Source organism: Drosophila arizonae, chromosome 3 (genome assembly GCF_054131065.1).
Source record: "Drosophila arizonae isolate 15081-1271.41 chromosome 3, UAZ_ARI_1.0, whole genome shotgun sequence".
Lineage (NCBI taxonomy): Eukaryota > Metazoa > Arthropoda > Insecta > Diptera > Drosophilidae > Drosophila > Drosophila arizonae.
In genome coordinates, this window is record NC_142923.1 from 28,188,280 (window position 1) to 28,210,345 (window position 22,066).

The 22,066-nt window shown below is 38.9% G+C and overlaps 1 protein-coding gene and 2 long non-coding RNA genes across 30 annotated transcripts in view; 1 reads left to right on the top strand and 2 right to left on the bottom strand.

The window, feature by feature from the left end:
- The window catches only part of Ca-beta (Calcium channel protein beta subunit), a 56,831-nt gene extending 39,776 nt beyond the window's left edge, over positions 1 to 17,055 (top strand). For 3 of the 27 annotated variants that reach the window (XM_089464161.1, XM_089464159.1, XM_089464160.1), the window contains exons 4-12: positions 10,251 to 10,367; positions 10,434 to 10,655; positions 10,730 to 10,841; positions 11,835 to 11,867; positions 12,585 to 13,084; positions 13,167 to 13,334; positions 13,397 to 13,529; positions 14,070 to 14,327; positions 16,345 to 17,055. In XM_089464161.1, the coding sequence (XP_089320287.1) occupies positions 10,251 to 10,367; positions 10,434 to 10,655; positions 10,730 to 10,841; positions 11,835 to 11,867; positions 12,585 to 13,084; positions 13,167 to 13,334; positions 13,397 to 13,529; positions 14,070 to 14,327; positions 16,345 to 16,820 (2,019 nt within the window). In that variant the 3' untranslated portion in view covers positions 16,821 to 17,055. Of the gene's footprint in view, positions 1 to 6,666; positions 7,098 to 8,751; positions 9,981 to 10,250; positions 10,368 to 10,433; positions 10,656 to 10,729; positions 10,842 to 11,834; positions 11,868 to 12,584; positions 13,085 to 13,166; positions 13,335 to 13,396; positions 13,530 to 14,069; positions 14,328 to 14,901; positions 15,139 to 15,450; positions 15,689 to 16,344 lie in introns of those variants that run through there. The other 24 variants (XM_089464170.1, XM_089464168.1, XM_089464162.1 and 21 more) reach the window with 24 other exon arrangements.
- LOC149269994 (uncharacterized) lies at positions 4,599 to 7,405 on the bottom strand. 2 transcript variants are annotated; one of them, XR_016269079.1, is made up of 3 exons: positions 7,227 to 7,405; positions 4,838 to 6,670; positions 4,599 to 4,788 (listed from the first exon to the last, which is right to left on the bottom strand). It is a non-coding gene; the product is annotated as an uncharacterized LOC149269994 (long non-coding RNA). The 2 variants fall into 2 exon arrangements; XR_016269078.1 differs by having other exon boundaries at positions 4,599 to 6,670.
- Positions 13,142 to 22,003, bottom strand: LOC149269995 (uncharacterized). The gene is made up of 2 exons (XR_016269080.1): positions 21,547 to 22,003; positions 13,142 to 13,602 (listed from the first exon to the last, which is right to left on the bottom strand). It is a non-coding gene; the product is annotated as an uncharacterized LOC149269995 (long non-coding RNA).
- Between the last annotated feature and the right edge of the window lie 63 nt (positions 22,004 to 22,066).

Here is a 22,066-nt window from a genome sequence, read left to right on the forward strand (position 1 = left end):
GCAAGCACGCACGCACGCACACATACACACAAACACGCTCAAGCACACACACATACAACAGAGGCAAGCTCAGGGCAATGCAGTTGGTTTACCGTTAGACAGACAATCAAAACGGCTTTGTGCGCTACCTGGTCTCGTGCCTGTGCCCTAGTGCCAAGGCCAACACACAGAGAGTGTGTATAACCCATCATTATTTCTGAAAATTAAAGTCTCGAATTTGGAGCAACCTCTCGAATCTGGATCTGCATGCGGATAATTATGGGTGTGGTCCAACGATCCGACGGTTCATCGATATGAAATAAATTTAGAATTTACCCGCAGTCTTTGGAGAAATATTACCTTAGTTTTACCTGCTGCTGCAACATGCTGCAGGCGCTTTCCGTTGGTTTGTGGCCCATTTGAATGGACTTTCGTTTCCAATTCAAATTTACGATCAATTGACCCTATACAGAAATATCAAAGGTACAAATAAAGTAAAGGAAGTCAACAGAGTGAGAGAAAGAGGGAGAGAGAGAGAGGAAAAGAGAGTGAAAGGAGATACCAATTATTGTCAAATTCTATTCAAATCAATTGTCAATTATTACTGACAAATGTGACTTTATTTATAAATGATTTATATTCAGCATCGATCATTTGCATGTCTGCAAAACGATATCGATAAGACCGTTATTTTGGAGACAAAATATACTGGCTCAAATTAGGCTACATTTAAATGCAATATGTTGAGTTTTACGCTCTACAGTCTTCTCAACTTTACTCTGTACGATTTTAATTTATGTCACCTTAAGATTAGTTTCAATGTGATGGACCTATATATACCCTATCTTATTAATTGATAGTAATTGACAAACCAGAATTAGCTAAATATCTTTCGATAATGCAGGATAGTCACTGTTGATATCCTCTTCACTTTTTGACAATTCCTGCTGCAAGGATATTAAATATTAGCACATTCAGAAAGGGTAATTTCACAGTTTACTTACTGGTTCGATTAAACAGTTCGAGTTCGAGAAAACATAACTTCGTTCAAATATTACCCAGCCCTAGAGTATGCTAAGTTCCACAGTTGAAATATTCAAAAGTATGCAATAAAATTTGTTTAAATTTAGCTGGATTTACTACCACATGAGAGCTGGAGTTCCTCAGGGCAGCGTATTAGGGCCGCTGCTTTACTCCATTTACACGGCCGACCTACCCTCCCCTAGCGTGCGCCACATGGAGAATCCTGGCAAAGCCCTTCTCGCTACTTACGCAGACGATATAGCGGTGCTCTACAGCTCAAAATGTCCCACTGAGGCTGCGAATGGAGTGGAGAGCTACCTAAACACACTAGTAGCATGGTGCAAAAGATGGAACATGAAGATTAACCCACGCAAGACCACCAACACTTGCTTCACCCTAAAAACCTTCATCAGCCACACCCCGCCAATATGAGATAAGTCGTTTAGGGATACTTGTAAATATATATTTGTAAGTCCTCCTGAATACATCAGAAGGTTAGGTGTTATATAAAAATTCGAATTGTGTTGTTAAGGTACTAAACTTGCATTGTACAGATTCAGCGCTTAAAATATATATACAAACAAAAAAAAAAAAAAAAAAAAAAGCCACACCCCGCCTATACGTTTAGATGGCGAAACACTTGATCAACCTTCGCAGGCAAAGTACCTTGGCATCACCCTTGATAAGCGTCTAACATTTGGTCCTCATCTTAAGGCAGTGGCTAGGAGATGTGGGCAACGCATGCAACAACTGCGGTGGCTGCTCAACAGACGCAGCACCATGTCACTCAGAGCTAAGAGAGCGGTTTATGTCCACTGTGTAGCCCCAATTTGGCTCTACGGTGTGCAGATTTGGGGAATATGCGCAAAATCAAACTATAAACGCATACAGGTCCTGCAAAATCGTGTATTGCGGCAAATTACAAACTGCCCATGGTATGTGCGCGGCTCAACTCTACATCGAGATCTGAAACTGTTTACTGTGGAGGAACAGATTGGGAGACACACTAGCCGATATAGTGACAGACTGGCTAGACACCGGAGCAGACTAGCGAGAAGATTGCTTCCTGCGAGACCACTAAGGCGATTAAAACGCTTGGGTTTTGCCAAAAATATGAGATAAGTCGTTTAAGGATACTTGTAAATATATATTTGTAAGTCCTCCTGAATACATCAGAAGGTTAGGTGTTATATAAATAATCTAATTGTGTTGTTAAGGTACTAAACTTGCATTGTACAGATTCAGCGCTTAAAATATATATACAAACAAAAAAAAAAAAAAAAAAAAAAAAAATTGTTCTGTTAAGATCTCGAATTTGAAGTCTTTAACTTTGAAACTTACCTATGCCATAACTAGTGGATGAGACGGTAAAACAATCTATAGATCTGTAATCCAGACTCAGTCTTTATTGTATGCAACTGTAGGAATCTATAGATCCCTGGGTGCTGCTGCATCAACACCTTCTGAGCCCCAGATAGGTTCCAACTATGGAATTCGACTAACAAGAGAGGCCAGGGATCTTTTGTTGCAAAAAAGAAGACTTCGTAGACGCGCAATCAGAACGCAGGACCCATGGGACCGAATCTTATGGAACCGGGCTGCTAGGCAACTACGAAATGTATTGAGAGAACTTCGAAGCAACTTCTTTGAGCAGAAGCTGGCTTCTTTGGATTATACAGTTGATGCTGGATACTCGCTTTGGAAGTGTACCAAGTCACTTAAGAGACAACCGTTTAGGCAGGTACCAATCCGGTGTCCTAGCGGTGATCTAGCTAAGAACGAAGAGGAGCAAGCGAATTCGTTTGCGAAGCATCTAGAAGCCAGGTTCACACCCTATGAATTTGCCACTGCTGATCAGATCGAAGAGACCACTGATAGTCTACAGACACCTCTACAAATGTCCTTACCCATTAGGGCAGTTAGGGTTGAGGAAATTGCTGAAGTCATAAAGTCCTTGCCGAATAAGAAAGCACCTGGTTATGACAGACTGAGCAATGCAACGCTAAAAGCCCTCCCTACTCGGGCGATCATCTTCATAGCTTTAATATTTAATGCTATGCTGAGGGTGGAATTCTTTCCTAAGCAATGGAAGATGGCAGCGATTGTAATGATCCACAAACCAGGAAAGCCAGAGGATGACCCAGAATCGTACCGCCCAATAAGTCTGCTGTCGTCACTTTCCAAAGTATGGGAGAGACTTATTGCCAATCGACTTGGCAATATCATCAGTGAACGTCATATCTTACCGGACCATCAGTTTGGCTTTAGAGAAGGACACGGAACTGTGGAGCAGGTTCACCGGTTGACGAGGCACATCCTTCAGGCATTTGATGACATGGAATACTGCAACGCAGTTTTTGTCGATATGCAGCAAGCATTTGATAGGGTCTGGCATACAGGGCTTCTCAGCAAAATCAAAAACCTCTTCCCAGCACCTTACTTCGGGATTCTACGATCGTATCTGGAGGGTCGGCAATTTATTGTCAGAGTACGGAACACATACTCGACTCCTTGCCAAATGAGAGCTGGAGTTCCTCAGGGCAGCGTATTAGGGCCGCTGCTTTACTCCATTTACACGGCCGACCTACCCTCCCCTAGCGTGCGCCACATGGAGAATCCTGGCAAAGCCCTTCTCGCTACTTACGCAGACGATATAGCGGTGCTCTACAGCTCAAAATGTCCCAAGATTAACCCACGCAAGACCACCAACACTTGCTTCACCCTAAAAACCTTCATCAGCCACACCCCGCCTATACGTTTAGATGGCGAAACACTTGATCAACCTTCGCAGGCAAAGTACCTTGGCATCACCCTTGACAAGCGTCTAACATTTGGTCCTCATCTTAAGGCAGTGGCTAGGAGATGTGGGCAACGCATGCAACAACTGAGGTGGCTGCTCAACAGACGCAGCACCATGTCACTCAGAGCTAAGAGAGCGGTTTATGTCCACTGTATAGCCCCAATTTGGCTCTACGGTGTGCAGATTTGGGGAATATGCGCAAAATCAAACTATAAACGCATACAGGTCCTGCAAAATCGTGTATTGCGGCAAATTACAAACTGCCCATGGTATGTGCGCGGCTCAACTCTACATCGAGATCTGAAACTGTTTACTGTGGAGGAACAGATTGGGAGACACACTAGTCGATATAGTGACAGACTGGCTAGACACCGGAGCAGACTAGCGAGAAGATTGCTTCCTGCGAGACCACTAAGGCGATTAAAACGCTTGGGTTTTGCCAAAAATATGAGATAAGTCGTTTAAGGATACTTGTAAATATATATTTGTAAGTCCTCCTGAATACATCAGAAGGTTAGGTGTTATATAAATAATCTAATTGTGTTGTTAAGGTACTAAACTTGCATTGTACAGATTCAGCGCTTAAAATATATATACAAACAAAAAAACTCATATCTCATATAGCTAGGGATCTGAACAACCCAATAGCTTTCTATTTGAATCAATTGTAACATATGAATAAATTTTGAAACACCGAACATTAGATACGATTCAAATCAGATAAATAAGAGATAGATTAATATATCAATGGAGGTAGGCATAGATTTGATATTATTATTCGTATATTTATTGAAAATGTTTTTATATATATTTAATATATAATTTATGGAACTGAAGATATGTATAATGTACAGTTACATGTTGGAATGTCAAATATATATACCTTCTTTGGGAGAGTATAATTTGCAAGCATTTTTTTGTCTGGTTGCTAAAAAATGTTTACACCTCTTCAGACAACTTGACAACAGTTACACCTGCAGCTACACCTGAACAGGCATATATTAATATATTGATACGGAAATATTTCGCACTTACATTAAATGCTCGCTCAGCAAAACTTTCCGAAATCGCTTACATTGCAGTTCGATTAACTGTGGCACCTATAAAAAGTGTGGGGAAAATATGGCCGGTTGTCAGTTTATTTATTACCTGTCGAAGTTCCAATAAGAATCAATCACTGACTATGGAGTTCTTTGCCGCATTCCTATTCATGCTACTCGCAGCATTTGCGAGCTCATCCTGTCCGGGCGTAGCATCGCCGCCGTGCCCCCAGAACTATCTGTTTAGCTGCCAGCCAAACCTGGTGCGAGTGCCATGTAGTTCATGTAGCCCTCCCGCTGTTGACTATGGCTCGGCAGGTGCATATACGGATCAGGTGCCCGCCTACGTCTACCTTGACCATAGCCTGTTTGGACTGGAGTATCGGAACTAAGAGTGCACTCTGTGGATGAGTTGCCTAGCCGTACAAACGATGACTACAGGTAGCTCCCAGTCTGATGAACGATGATGATAAATTGATAATATATACTTTATATGATAATTGATATTATGCACATTCGAAGAACGATTCTTACATTTTTATTAAAAACAAATTTGATATTATTCTTCTTCTAATAATAGCGATTTATCAGTTCCGTTTGCGCAAGGCGAATTTAAAGGCCTAACAAGGAGAAATTTAAGATAAGAAGTTATACTGTTTGAGAGAGTGATTAATATTCTAATCAAAGTAAAAATAGTGTCATGATCATTAAAAAAGAATGGTACAATTTTACTAGGGTAAATTAGCACGTAGAGAAATTTAAGATCAAAAGTAAGACTACAATATACTTATCGACGTGAATAATAAAACTGGTAACGATTACTTAAACTGATTGGCTATACTTCATCCATTCCATTTAAGTGAATAACTACCAATCGTAGGGTTGATGCCTTTAGGGGAATTTGGTGACTGCGAGTATCGTATATAATTTATAGAATGCTTTCTCTAAGATAGTCGGATATATGCATGAAACAAAATATAAAACTATACATAAACATCTGATATATAAAAATAAAATACATATGATTTATTTTCTTGATTACTCTATGGTACCAAAACCCGCTGTTCTTAAAATGTTCCTGATCAAAAAATATTCTTTATTGTCCCCATTCACATAGGAATCTCAACTGAAGAATTGTTTTGACCCTATGCTTTTAATTATCAATTTGTAGTAGGGCATCTACATACATATATATGTTTCCTTTAAAATAATTATTAGTTGTCGTTAATTCCTCTATGATTTCTAAACATGCAGAAGACATACCGACATAGGAATCACAAATGACCTGCACAGTCTTGACGCTATACATACATTAGGGCTAATCAAAAATTTATCTGTAGTCCAAATATATGCACTTGTACGAGATACAGTGCGCTGTGACTTTGTTGTATTTTGTCAAGCAATGGGAATTTCCCACATTTCAAGAACAAACAATACTTTGCCTAAGTATGTTATGATTCAGAGAATTATAAAGATTTTCCTTCGCTTGCCCTTCGACTCCATAATGGTATTGTCATACGGCAGCTCGTTCAGATATTAAGTTGATTTGTGGTTAATGATTTGCCGATCATCTGCCCAGCATCAGCTCATGGCTCATCTGCCTCTCCCCCGCCACTCCGGCTGCCCCAGTAGAGAGGCGTCGGCTGCCAAAAATAATGTCGCCGTGTGCCTCCAATTCGGCATTTAGACATACATACATACATCGTTGTCCACATACAAATGTATATACATATATACATATGTATATCTGTGAATTCGGTTCCACTTAGCCGCAGTCGGAATTGTTGTCTTTGCGCTTGTGGTCGGTCGCAGATCGTTTGTCGCCCATCTATAAAAAAAAAAAGAATCGAAATCCAATTTGAAATCCAAAAAACAAAGTGATGCCACAATTTACATAAATATACAGAAATTGGAAATTCTACTTTGAAAATGTCACGTGCCGCAGAGCGATCCTAACTAAAAGATACTCGGAAGGGTTTCACCCATTTTTGTGATCCCAAATAGTCTTGGAAGTGTCTTCGCCAAGATGTTTGTTTATATTTGATGTGATTTGTGTGTTATATTTGTGATTGCATAATTTATACGGAGACAGCGCCAGCATCGAGTGCTCCTCTGCTTTGTGATCAGCTGGCTCTATTTATCCATTAACACCCACACACCCGTCGATAATCGTACGCTCCACGATGAAGAAGCTACATTTGGGCGCCAAGCATAAGGCGAAGTCGTACAAACCCTTTCGGAATAAGAATCGTCGGGTAAGTGTAAGCACGGACCCAGATCCGACAATACACCCAGTGGCCCACCCCTTCACTGGCCCGGTTTTGTTATTTTTAAACACTTGCTCGCGACGTGGATCTCACAGTACTCTTAAAAATTCCGCTCACTTGGCCATGCTGAATATCACTCTTTCTGCTCGGCTCTTTCTGTTTATTTTTGCTCTGAATTGTGGCACAAGTAATGCGAAAGGCATGTGGAATGAGGCCAAAGACTCGGTGAAGCCACAAATCAATTCCTAAAATGCTGTCGATTGCAGTTTTAAAGAGGTTTAAGAACGGGCGAAAGGTCTTACGAGTGACGCGACAAGTTCATTACTCGTTTGGGTCACATTTGGAATTAGCGGAAAAGGTAAACAATAATTCGTCACACTCTTACCTTCAGCCAGAATATCGCGAAAGGGGGGCAAATGACATTCGCATTTCTCTCTGGCATTGGTTTACATACAACAAAACAATGGGACAAAACATAAGAAGAAGCACAAGCGAAAAAGAGAGCGCATTTCGACGCATGCGCCTTTCGTGAGTGTAGACTTTTCTATGCAAAACAGCCATCTTCTCTCTCCCACACATTCATTTAATTACTCTCTGACTCTCTGTGTGCAGCTATGCGCTCATCTGGAAATGCTTCCTTTCTCTCTGTCTCTCGCACGCACTTGATGATGGACAACATAATGTTTACGTTGTCGTGCACACTGTGTTGGCATTTTAGAATCTGATGGAACAAAGTTGGCGATAAAATTATGATAATAATGGCTTGATTATATTTCATAAATCTACATATTTTTAATAATAAACCGTCTTTTAATCATTACAAATTTTGTCTCTTGCTTGAATATTTATTATTACATTCCAATAAGAAAATATATCCATGTGTATTTGATGCATCCTGGTGGAATTAATTATTTCACAACATTATTTTGTTTAAATATTATGCAAGTTAACTGTAAATAAACATAATTAAAACATTCTCCCACTTTCGCTCAGAGCAGATCTAATTTTATACCCCCACTGTGCCTTATAAACAGTTATATGTAGTCACATACATATGAGAATATACAATGTATGTGTGTGTGTTTAGGTGTGATAAGCATGACTTGCCAACAGGTGGACGACCCTTTGCTTAATTTAGACAAATATCGATTTTTCACAAAGCAACAAAGCTCATAGAATCTATTCAACTTTTTTTTGCAATTAAGCGAAATAAAATTGCTTTGTTAAAATATTTAAACAATTCTCTATACATTTGCACTACATTTACATATACATGTGTATTTGTACATATAATTATGTATGCATGTGTATTATGGGTACGCTTGTAGCAAAAGTGTTGCCATTGCACTTGGACTTCCACTTCCAGTGAACTTAAATGAAAAGAGAATTTTGTTTACATTTCATATTGGCAAAGTAAAAGTGTGTGCATTTGCATTAGTGTTCGAATTGAAAGCACGTAGTAGTACGTAGTACTCGCATCGCAATCGCAATAGCAATAGCAATACTGGCAATCGCACTCGCACTCATTGAATCAAATCTACGTGGGTAGAGTGGAAGGACAGTGCAGCGGGGCAGTGTTGCGGTGCACACTCCCAACAACATTTACGCACTGGAAGTGAGGGAAACTCTACACAAGTGCTTTTTTTTTCTCCCCAAAAACGAAGCATTCAAGAACACATTTTTCGTTTTCCAAATACAGAAACGATTTAGTTTGCGTGCGGAATTGAGTTCGAGTGAATGTTGAATGCGAATGTGAATGCGAAAGTGAATATCTTGGGCGAAGTGCGTGGGGAATGGAATGTGAAACGAAATATGAATCAAATGAATCCTAGCTGGCATATAACTGTAATAAAATCTTATTAAATCCATCTGTAACAAAAGGGAACGCACAAAATGCCACAATAAAAGTGATAAAGCAACAACAAAAAATAGCAACATAAATACAAAAAAATTTTCTCTCAGCGGGAGAGTTCCCAAAGGCATTTACAGCTTGGTGTTTTCCAGTAAATTTATATGTGTGTGCATATACAAATAAAAAAAAAATTTAAAACAAGCAGATTATCGGCTTGCCGCGGGTCCAACTAAAATGCCAAATACCTATTTTTAACTCACACAAAGTAATATTCGAGAGACGCCAATACGTTAAAACGGTTGCGGATACGGCGTAGAAAACGCGTTGAGAAAAAATAAAATATATTTTTAAGATTATCATACCGGGGGGAAGTGGCTCAGTAGTTAGAAGAAGAAGAAGAAGCGGCGCGAAGTCAGCGTGTGTGCCTTTCCAGTTACATTTACCATTTACCATTCACCGTTTACATTTACTGAGTTTGCCTGTCTGCCAGTGGCTTCCAGAGCTCGTTATCTCGCTCGCTCGCCCGCCCTCGCTGTCACTCTCGCTATTGCTCTGTCCCTCTCCGTGTCCCCTTTCTCGAACTGCCAATTGCCTAATGTGGATTGCAGATTGTCGCCTGGCGTCCGAGTTCTGAGCAACCAGTGGGAGAGTGGATGCGGCGACCATCGCTATTTTCGCTTCCTTTACGTTCCTCGGACTCTGCGTGTTGTGGATCGTCACTCAGGGCTTCTCATCGTCATCGCCATTGACATCGTCATCGCTATCGTCATCGCCATCGTCATCAATTGCGTCCGTTACTGTGGCATTGACAGCTTCAATTGCGGTTGTAGTTGGGCCATTGGGTCGGTAACATCATCAAAATATCTTCATTCGAAGAGGATTATCGGGCTGACAGGCCCATGGTGCAGAGAGCATCCTCCTCAGATGCTCCCTCAATTCAGGGTGGCCAACATCGAGAATCTCGATTTGGCCTTGGATATACGTCATACCAAAGCGGATACAATAAGCTATTCACACAGGTGCAGAATGTTCAAGTAATATAACTAAAATTACCTAGTTCTACAGTCCCGATACCACGTCCCTTTGATCTTACATAGAGATACACATATATTTTGATCTATGATCTCATTGAATTCTCTAGGTACTATCGATACACAGCCTCTGGCAAGCAGCCAATATAATTACTTATGGAGAGAACATTGAGTTCTTATTATATACATATACATATGTACTTTGTGCACATTGCCCTCAATAATAACATGATGTGCTTTGTTTATTTTGTTTATCAGGGTTCTGCCGACTCGAACTACTCACAACCGTCATCCGATCTGTCGCTAGACGAGGAAAAGGAATCGCTTCGGCGAGAAAAGGAACGTCAGGCCTTAAGCCAGTTGGATAAAGCGAGGGCAAGATCTATCAATGATTAACTATGATAAACACTTATTAATATCTTTCTTTCTTTTTTCTTATAGAGTAAACCTGTAGCGTTCGCTGTGCGAACCAACGTAGCATATGATGGCACAATCGACGACGATTCGCCTGTGCAGGGCGGTGCAGTTTCATTTGAGATCCGGGAGTTTTTGCACATCAAGGAGAAGTATGACAATAACTGGTGGATCGGCAGACTGGTTAAGGAAGGCTGTGATGTGGGCTTCATACCCAGCCCCGCTAAGCTAGACAACATTCGTATGCAGGTGCTGAACTGAATATACCCATGAATGAATGAAGTATTTGAAAACTCATCGAATATTGATGGTTTCTGTTGCAGAATCAAACAAGACCCTCAAGACTGTACGGCACAAAGGGCTCCTCAAGCGGCAATCTAGGTGCGGGACAAGCAGGTGCGGAGCCATCACGAGGTAGCACACCCCCCACACCTGGTATGACACACATTTCATTCTCCTGATTTCTTTTCGGCGAGGTTTTATTTCGTATATCGTAATATCAATTTGATTTCTAATCAAAATCTTTTCTGTTGTACGAGTGTTTCAATGTAATATTTACTTTTCGTATTAATGTCGTATAAACTATCTTCGTCGTCGTCGTCGTCGTTAATATTGAATATCTAACGACAGTCTCGTACACAAAACGAGTGACCATTTAACATATCTTGTAATATTCCACATACGATTTATATATCTATAAATGAACACGGGAGTGACTGGGTCAGTACCACAACCGAGGTACTCCAAAAACCGATTGGCATCAATCCAGGAAGACTCAATTGTCTCTTTCGAGAGCTGAATCCGTCAGCAAAGCAGCTAAGATCGTCCGATATGATAACGCACAAACATCAAATGTAGTTTTTCGCGTATCGTTTTGAATTTTCATTTAGAGATACCTAATATCTGGCAAACACTGGGCTCCAAAATTGTTGTAATTTCGTACATTTTGTGTTATATATATTTAAATCATGCGACCTCCATTATAAAACTGCAATAAGGAATTATATAAGCCATCAGCATTTGTCAAATGGTCCAGTCTATACTAATACTGATGTAGATAACAACACTTCTTTCTGCATGATAACAACCACTCAACGAATTGGTCCAGAACGCATACCTCTTTCTCTGTCTTTCTATCTGTCTGTTTCTCTTCTCAACACGAACACCACACGATCTGAAACTCTAAGCTTTTCTATAGAGAACAACTAACAGCACGCTCCTAATCATTTGCTCGTACTTTCCTAATACTACAAACTATGTATATGACAATCTAGCAAAATAAAATCCTATTAACTGCACTTAACTCTCTTCTACCTCACACAACAACAACCAAAACAACAACTATCACTAACAACTACCTACATCACAACAACAACAACAACAATTATAAAATCAACTTTGTGTGTGATAAATAACCGTGTTCCAAAGACCCCTATAGTACAACACCACGCAAGAAACAAGGTTTGTCGAACGTCTCTCATCTGGTAATTAGAAAATTTCATTTTTGAAATCTTATGTTCGCCATGCTAGAAAATAATATTCGAATATCTGTAGCTTTAATCAATCGCAATTGGAAATCGTAAATCCCATCTAGAGTTGGGCGACAATAAGAATTATTTAAAGTAATTATCAAATTGATACTCTGATAAGAATGCAAACGTCGATTTTTATAATACACAGATATTGATTGTGTTTCCTGCACTGTCACCCGAATTCCTAACTTATTCTCTAAATGTAGAGCTTTTCTCTAGATGGGCAAATCTTTTGGCCACTCACTTCATATATCCTTAGACTTAAGATGTGCTTTAGACTGAATCTCACCCTCGAGTTGGCATTTCAACAGCATTTTAATATCGCGTGGTACAGTTGCAAATTATAAATAAAATCTTGCTTCCCCAAATTGGATACCACACACACTCACACACACACAGAAACAATTGAATACACACACGCACACAGTGAAAATTTTTGTATCTTTCCAATAAAAATTACTTGTATATATGAATTGTATATAAAGCAAATTTTTGGTAAAGAAAAAAAAAACTAAACAAGAACTTTAGTTGTAAATTGGCTTGGCAACTCGTAGCGCTCGATCGTCGTATGTAGAAATCATAAAATCGCTCATCCGTTGCCATTATCTCTTCTCTCTGGCTATTCGAATATGATACTAACAATCAGGTGACGAATCAGATTCCATGGGACCAGGACGTCATGGCAAGACACCGTTAGCAACGCCGCCCAACAAGGAAAAGCGCAAGCCATTTTTCAAGAAACAAGAGACAGCCAGCCCATACGATGTGGTGCCATCGATGCGTCCTGTTGTTTTAGTGGGTCCAAGCCTTAAGGGTTACGAGGTAACCGACATGATGCAAAAGGCGCTGTTTGATTTCCTCAAGCATCGCTTCGAAGGACGCATCATCATCACGCGCGTCATGGCCGATATATCGCTAGCGAAACGCTCGATTATGAACAATCCATCAAAGCGGGCCATCATGGAGCGTTCCAGCAGTCGGTCGGATTGTCTGGGCAAGGTCCAAGAGGAGATCGAGCGCATCTTTGAGCTGGCCCGTTCCCTGCAGCTGGTCGTACTCGATTGTGATACAATCAATCATCCGTCACAATTAGCAAAAACTTCATTAGCGCCAACAATAGTTTACTTAAAAATTAGTAGTAGTAAGGTAAGTAAAAACTTAATTCGTATAAATCAAAGAGAGAGAGAGAGAGAGAGAAACACAGTAAATTAATATAATTTATTTGCAGGTTTTACAGCGTTTAATCAAATCACGTGGCAAATCACAAGCTAAAAACTTATCCGTACAAATGGTTGCCGCTGAAAAATTAGCCCAATGTCCACCCGAAATGTTCGATGTAATTTTAGACGAGAACCAATTGGAAGATGCCTGCGAGCACATAGCTGAATACTTGGAGGTAAGTATCTGAGTATAATATCTGGTATATATCAGTTGTATTCACCTATCTGACTTCTGCAGACATATTGGAAAGCCACGCATCCAGATATACGCGCTGGGTCCACCGTACCGACCATTGCCAGGCCGATACCGTCCCAGGAGGTGTCGGCATCGCCCTCTGCCGATCCAGCGCGCTTGGGTCCAACACCACCAGGTAAAGTTGAAGCTGCTGTAGGATGTGGTCATTTCGTGAGCGCATTGTCATCTTCATACGTGTATCGTATCCCCTTTTCGCAAACAAAAAAGGAAAAGAAAAAGACAAAAGTGAACTATATTCAAGAAATCAATTCCGATTGCCCACTCTATATATATATCCACTCTCTCATTCACAAATCCGTTTTGGCAATTGAAAGCTCATTGAAAAACGAAAAAAGAAGTCACAAATCGATCTCAGATCTGATCTGTTCAACTAGATATGCATTTATGATTTTAGTTAATTTATTTTGACTTTTGTTTTCGACATAATACCAACAATTTAAGAATAACAAAAAATACTCATATTCACAATTGCAAAACACGAATATTCACAATGTTATCAAACCATATACTCGTATATGCTCGTACAAAATACAATTCTAAAATTTGTCTTTCTCAAATTCAAATTCCCATGACTGTACCGATAAACAATAAAACAAACAAACCAATCGATGCTTCTTCTTGCTCTCTTACCGCATTCGCGTGTCTGCGCAAGTAGTCGATGGCGAGGAGTTTGAAGAGCACGAGCCACGAATGGCGAGTGTCGAACGTGAGGGTAGTCGGGATCGGGAACGGGAGCGAGAGCGTGGCAGGGAAAGAGAACGGGACAATGAACGCGACTACTGGGACAGAGAGTTCAACAGAGATCGCAGTTCGAAAGACAGAGAGCGGGACATGGAGTGGGAGCGCGAGAGAGCACGCGAATGGGAAAGAGAGCGAGAAAGGGATTGGGATAGAGAGTTCGATTGGGACCAAGGTAAATTCTAATGTTATTTTTCATTTGGTTAACTATAATCGCATAATTTTGAACAGCAAATCTATACGTAAAACTTTCTCAAATAGCGTTAAACGTCATATACATGCATAAATACCAGTATTCTTATTGGTGACTTAGTTGTACCTGTTGTTTATTATAAAACTATATTTGCCATAGAGTTTCAATGTCTCACCTATAGATATATCGTATACATAGCTCAGCTTTTCTAACAGTACTATATACTTAACACTTTGATATTTTAATACATTGCTATTTGCAGAAACTTTATTTTCTTCATATCCAACTATATTTTATATACAAATGAATTATCTATTATGTTACAAGATCCCGTTTATTTTTTATGGTTTTTAGATTTTTTAGACCGTGGGGCACCTAAAAGTTCATAATATGCTATTTGATAGTCTATTCTCTCGATGTTTTCATTTACCCAATCGATACGTTTTACTGTGTTCTTCTATCTATTGGTTTCAACTAGAGTTTAAGATCCTTAACACTTGAGTTTTCATTGGTTTCTTATTTATATACATGTTCTTTTATGCCAAACACTTCACAGCATTCACAGCACGAGACATACCCGGTTCCTTTACAACAATGCTATAATTTCAATCCAATTACCAAGATCGACACAAAATCAAACGAAAGCGACATCAACAAAAAGTACAAAGAAAATGACAAATAACTATCCGAAACGAAAGAGTCTGTTCCAGTTTTCGCTATCGAATGCCCCCACCCACGGAGATCAACAAAGAGATATGAAAACGACTCGAACTAGAGCTCGAGTTTCACTGAGGTGCACAACTCCGTAGGAAACGTTCTTTCTATCCCATATATACATATTTATAGGGCGCATTCCGTAGCCCCCTTGATCACTAAAACCCTATTAACAATAATATTTAAGATTGGTTTTATACTCTTTCTATAGTTTCTGCTCGAGTTCTGCTAACAACTACTAAACCGTGACTCATTCGAATCCCTGTGCTTTCTCCAATGCATTAACCATTATTCATAGAGTCCACAGATGCGACTCGGTATCAACGTATATCATAGATATATATTGTAATTGTCTAAATGTGCATTTGCCATGTTTTGTACTCGTTTCTAGTTACTCCTGGCGTCGTGCGCCTCTAGTGTCCTCTCGTCCTCGTCCTTCTACTCGATTCCTACATTGCTCGGGTCCAGTCTGTCAGGCTCAGCAAATCAACTCAGTTTAATATCTTGTGTTTGTTTAAGTTCAATACTTTTTATTACCGTTCGTCATTTCGAGTTAGTTAAAAAACCAAATCAAAAAAGAAAGAAACAAAATAATATTCGTTATTTTAGACACACATAAGGTTGGCTTAGTGAGTATTTCGTAACCCATAAAAGGCTTTTATTTATTATGTTTAATGTAACCCCGCCCAGATGTTTTTTTATTGGTTATGTACCACATATCCCCAATTCCTCCATTTTAACTACCTAGAATGCTTTCCTTTTAGTTGCATAATTTCCATCATTAGTTGATAGAGCAAGATGATGATAATCTAGTACTTTTCCACTATTGTACAATTTTTTATTTCTAATCTACAGAGAGTAACACACAAGCCTTTCAACCCATTTTTATACAAGATTAAATTATGAATAATAATAGCTTATTTTTTTTCGGCTAGCTTTGCTTTAAAAAAAATCTAATCCACCACAAAAAAATAAAAATAAAATAAGTCCTAGTAAATCAATAATAATACTAACTTAAGGGAATTGATGATTAAATAGCAATACGGCTATATACATATATATAGTTAGAATACCTCGCAAACCATATGCACTCTCCCGTGTTACTAAAACGTCAAGTGACCTTGAAGAATTTTACCTTTGCCAATTGATGCGTTCGAATGCTTTGCTTTTCCGTTTAGTTTTTAGTTTGAGTTTGAGTTTGGTTTACCTATGCGTTGGATTTCAATTTGATTTAGCTTAATGGAGAACTCGATACTAACGAATCTGTGTGTTAACCATTTTGCAGGAGGTGCCTCTTATCATCACAGTCGTCGTCAGGTCTCTGGACGGCATCAGGAGCGCGGCAGCGGGGGAGTCGGAGTCGGCCATGCCGCTGGCTACGAGCGCGACAGAGAGCGATACGAGCGACAGGAACGGGAGCGACTCCACGCTAGAGATCGTGATCTGATGCACTACGATCTGAACAGCGATGAAATGCTGGACGAGCGCAATTTTGAGTATCCGGCAATGCGCAGCGGGCCGAGCGGCGCCTCCCACCATGGCCACCTGTCGCGTGGCGGTCGCCTGCTGGATGATACAGACTTTGAGCGCGACGATCGATTGTTGGGCAGCTCAAGGTCACGCTATGGACCCGGACCATCCACACGCATCGACGATCCCCGGGACATGGCGCGAGCAGCCACTGTGGTCGATCGCGATCGCGATGAATACAGTCCGCACAGAGGTGGTGGAAGTAGTAGGAGAATGCTGAATGCCATGTAGGAATCGTGGATATAGGGGTGGGATCAGATCGATTCGAAAGCGCCAGGTTTGATGGAAGCACGTGACAATAGTTTTGATCTTGACATGATACACAAACCGAAACCCAAACCCAAACCGCTGCTCCGACAGCACTCACAATCCCACTATCAGCCTCAAAGTCAAACTCCGGCTCAGCCTCAGATTCAGCCTCAACTTCAGCATCCATCTCAATCTCTAACTCAGTCGCATCAGGCACATCCTTCGCAGCATTCATTCCTGGCCAGGCAGCGCAGCGGCGGCCAGTGGCTGTCATCCCCGTCGTTCTCCCTGTCGCAAGCCTCGATCGGTCAGCCCAGGCCCAGCGAACACTTTCCGTTGCGACACCAGCCACTGTCCTACCCGCAGGCACGACCACACAGCCAGAGCCAGTATCAACACCCGCACTCGTACACTTCCAGTCGCACACAGTCCCACACATCCCTATCGACGCGCTCCCAACTCTATCCCAGCGATACGTTCCAAAGCACCTCATTTAGTCACCCGCCGTGCAGCGACAGCGACGTCCATCGAAACCGAAACAGAAACAGACCAAAAAGTACAGCCGCGGAATATGATTGGAGATCGTCATCCTTCTCGCAAATCGATGCAGTCACCCACGCAATACGTAATAAGATTATTGTTGAGGAGGACGAAGAGGATATACTGACCCCAGATAGGTTTTATTGAAGAGATTTCAGCGAGGCACCAGGCACAAAACAACCGATATTTTGAAAGGAAGGGGGCATTGCACAATATGTTTACGTAGTAGAACTTCCCTAAAAATTTAGTAAGATCAATTTTGAAATGAACCGTATATATACATATATATGTATATGTATGTATGTATATATACCGATATCCATTCACACGTAGAGCATACTTATTTCAGTGCCAAAACACATTTGTACATTTCCATCGGGAGGCGGGATACGGGATACGGGAGAGACCCATTCGAATTTCCTAGCGGAAATCGTCGGGATGGAAATACTTACATAATTTATGAGGAATAGCACAATGCTAAGTACAGCCTTATGTGTCTTAAATACTATATGTAGCTAAGTGAGATGAGATTTTATTTAGCAAGCCGTATATGTATATGTATATATATGTATATGTATATGTTATATATGTATATATTTATATACATATATGAAATAATTGAGAATTAAGCATAAGATTTACACCTAAACAACATTTGTTGATGCATTTCGCCACATCAATTTTTGAGGGGAGGGAGGGAATGTATAGTGGGAGGGAATCATCATAGTAGTTATATATTATATACATATATATATAAACACACACACAGACATATATATATATATATATATGTATATGTATGTATATATATATACATATGTATATATATTTTTATGCAAGAAAAAGATAAACTAAGTGGCAGCTTTAATAATTTAGTGAACATACTACTATATATTAATCTCTAAGTAAGTGCAGAAGAAGGAAAGAGAGGCACACACACATACACACACACACACGCATCACAACAAATCAAATCGAATGAAATCTCTTTGATAAAACAAATCTGAATTTGCTGAAATGTCTTTAAATTCTACGCTAAATCTTTGCTATTCGTAATCTGTATCGAAGTCCACTTCCTATAATTCAAGTTGATCTTCTCTAACTTAGCTCTCTACTTGTTATTGTCTCCTCTCGCTTCTTTTTTTTACAATCTTTCCAGCTTTCAGTTAGTTGCTTGAGTACAGCAATTACTATACTACCAGTGCCTTAACAAAAAGAAAAACATTCAAACAAAACAAACACTAATAGAAACACTATATTATATATTGCACTTGAGCATTTGATTTTTGTTATATATGTACATATTTGGTTTTCATCATATTAGAGCTTGTATTCCCCATTGCCCTCGCTGCTTATTACGTTCTTTGCGTGCTTGGCGATTCGTTGCGATTCAATCATTAGCCATCATACTATTATGGAGAAACTATTGTAAGTATGTTTTTTGATCTGGCCCATTCCAAACGAGCACTCTTTATACAATTCCAACCACCTGTACGAATTGATCAAAGGTTTTCAACAATTTCAACACTGAATTCAAATCGATCGCGACTTTAATGGGAGTTCAAAACTCCCCAGAACCTCCAGTGTTAGCTTGTTTAGCGCTAAGTAGCCTTACCTTCCACACCTGTAACTAAGACCATTTGGCAAGCTACCTTTACGAAAGCCTCGCAATAGATTGTGCTTGAAGGACGGGGGCGGGGGTGGGGAAAACCTGACGACAGGCGAAATATTGATTGATCACTGCACTCCCTATAAAATTAAGTGAGAATATGGCAAAAGGGCGACTTCTTGTACGAAAATAAAAAATGTAATGTAAAATTCTGGTCTCAAGTATTTGTTATCTCTTACAATCAAGATCTTTAACTCTTCAAGTTGTGATATATTTCCACTTCAAAATCTGTTTGAATTGGTTTCAACTTTTCAAGTCGCCCTTAGCTAATTGATGAGAAAACCTACAATGGAGCATTTTGAGCTAAAGGAACTGGCTTTAAGAATACAAAAAAAAAAGAAAAAAAAAAGCAAAACAAAAAAAAAAATATTGTAAAATCGGTGAATATAAGCTATATACAATATATGAGGGCTAAAAGAAATATAGACCTCTCAAAAAACTGACATTTTGATAAGAACTGTATTAAACAAAACAAAGAAGCAAACATAAAAGTGAAAGCAACTATTGGGCGAAAATTCGTAAGTGTTCAACCCATACAAAACAAAGAACTTATAGGCAAGTGTGCATATGTATAAAAAGCGATAATAATAATATGAAAGAACGTGTTTAGATTTTAATATTGGTTTTTTAATTGATCCATATAGTACCGGAACAAATCATAATACATAAGTATCCTACTGAAAGAGCCTGGTATAACACATAGAACTTCAGGACTATGCTCAGCTTATAAATATCGAGAAAAAAACACATGAACAATATTACATATACCCATATACATAGTACACGCATATTCGAACATACTTAATAGACCTGCACTACAAGCATCTGTATCACTTGGATATAGAAGAAAGCAAGTAAAGCAACATTCGGACGCTACCGACTGCCTAATACTCGTTCACGCTCTAAAAGCAGCTAAGTTGCAAAGTTATTTTAATATTTTCCGAAGTGTCAGCTAAGTGAAAGATCCTATAGAGGAGTTCAACAGTGATTAAACTGATATACATACATATATCCAGTTCTTAAACTGAGGAAGATATTTTTAATGACATGCCTAGATCCAAATAGACCTATATGTGTACTCCAGATATGTATATCTCATCAGAAGACATAAATAAACAATTAATACTCTTTTTCGCATCGTGAACGAGCATTTAGGAAAATGTCAAGAGACCAGTTCATTTCGCAATAAAAATGCTTAGGATTTCCACCCTGAATGGAACGGGAGGAGCGTGGAGTGTGGGGCGAATGCTAAGGCGATATGCATATACATATATATTATAAAGTAAAATTAATAAAGAAATAAATGAAAATTATAACAGTTCTTGTACAAAGTGGCAACAAATTTATTTATTTAGCTATAATTAAATATACTGAACAATTACTTTTTAATATTAGCTTGAAGTTCAAGGGGCAAACACGAACGGAGGATAAATACCTAAATAAGTAAATAATATTTAAAGAACCCAACACACACACACACAAATATGATAGACAAAACAATAACATATACATACATATACTAAGTATGGCATATACATACAGACATATGTAAATTATACAAATTAAAATTTATTCATATGAATAATTCACAGAACTGGTAACTCACAATAAAGTTAAAAGATATAAATATGTAAATGTATTCTGCTATAAATAACAAAATTTAAATAAACCACTTTACCAATAGTACTATAATTCAAAAACTTTTGCATAATACTATAATAATGAAATATAAATAAAAATAATAAAAATGTTGAAGGGACTTATTTTGAATATTGCAAACTTGTTTCAATCTAATCCAAAACAAAAATAAATTATTAACAATTCAAATATTATAATTCGTTGACTTACTCTTACACACACACACACACACACACACACACACAAACACAAGCAATTTTTATAGCGATAATACCTGAGAGGTATTGCAACACATATTTCAGACACAGAAATACGAAATTCATATTTCATCATTCAAACACAATTTTGCTAACGAGAGCTCCATTTCATTTAAGCCAATCTAATAAATGCAAGCATTATTTTTTTAACAGCAATAAATATATGCAAACAAATTTATATTACAAAATAAAAGTAAAGTAAAGCACGCCTGAGGTTCCATATTCGATAAAAATAATAATTCAAGCTATAATTAAAAACCAAAATGGGTGAAAAAAAAACGCAAACAAATTACAAAAATTTGAAAATTATCAATCCAAATTTATATAGAATATTTTTTACGTATACAGATATATATTGTAAAAACCGATAAATTTACCATAATCGTTTGTAAATAGTTAACGATATCTGAATTTCCTTATATGTATGGAAAGAAAATTGCAATCTACCCTAGGTTCGTATGGTTTCCGTTGTTTTGTTTGAAAAAAAAATCTATAAAAATACTAAAAGTATGATTTAAAATGAGAAAAAAAAAATTGAAAAGATACGAGTATGTAGTTAAATGAATGCTAAATTGCAAATAAAACCAATTAAAATAAAACGAACCTGAGCATTATTCATTGAAATTATTTTTGCAACTAGGTACAATCTGAAATAAATAAAGTGTTGGTCTAATCTAATCAAAAGTTCACTAGACAACATCTGATACTGATACGAGTGTTTACTTCCTTCATAAATGTTTCCTATATTAACAAATGAACTTTCCATCGGCTGACAACATCCATGACGTAGCCATACTGAGTGAGATACTGTGCCGCTTCTTAACCCATGTAACACACAATGGGTTAAACTTGCTTTCGCGATGTCAAGAATATTCGCACAAGTACACGAATACACATGCATATGCACATGCCTACGCCATGTCACGTATGTGTGCGTAAGCTTGTTTACTTCATTAACTACGCTGAGCTGCGAATATTGGTGAGCAAGGAGAGAGCAAACGCCGGTGCTGCCTCTTATCGCGGCTGATCGACTGACCAAAGCTCATACCAACGCAGTCACTCAACGCTGACTGCGCAGTCACCGTCGCAATTGCTCTCCAGCCGTTTCGCCGCCTGTTCACTCT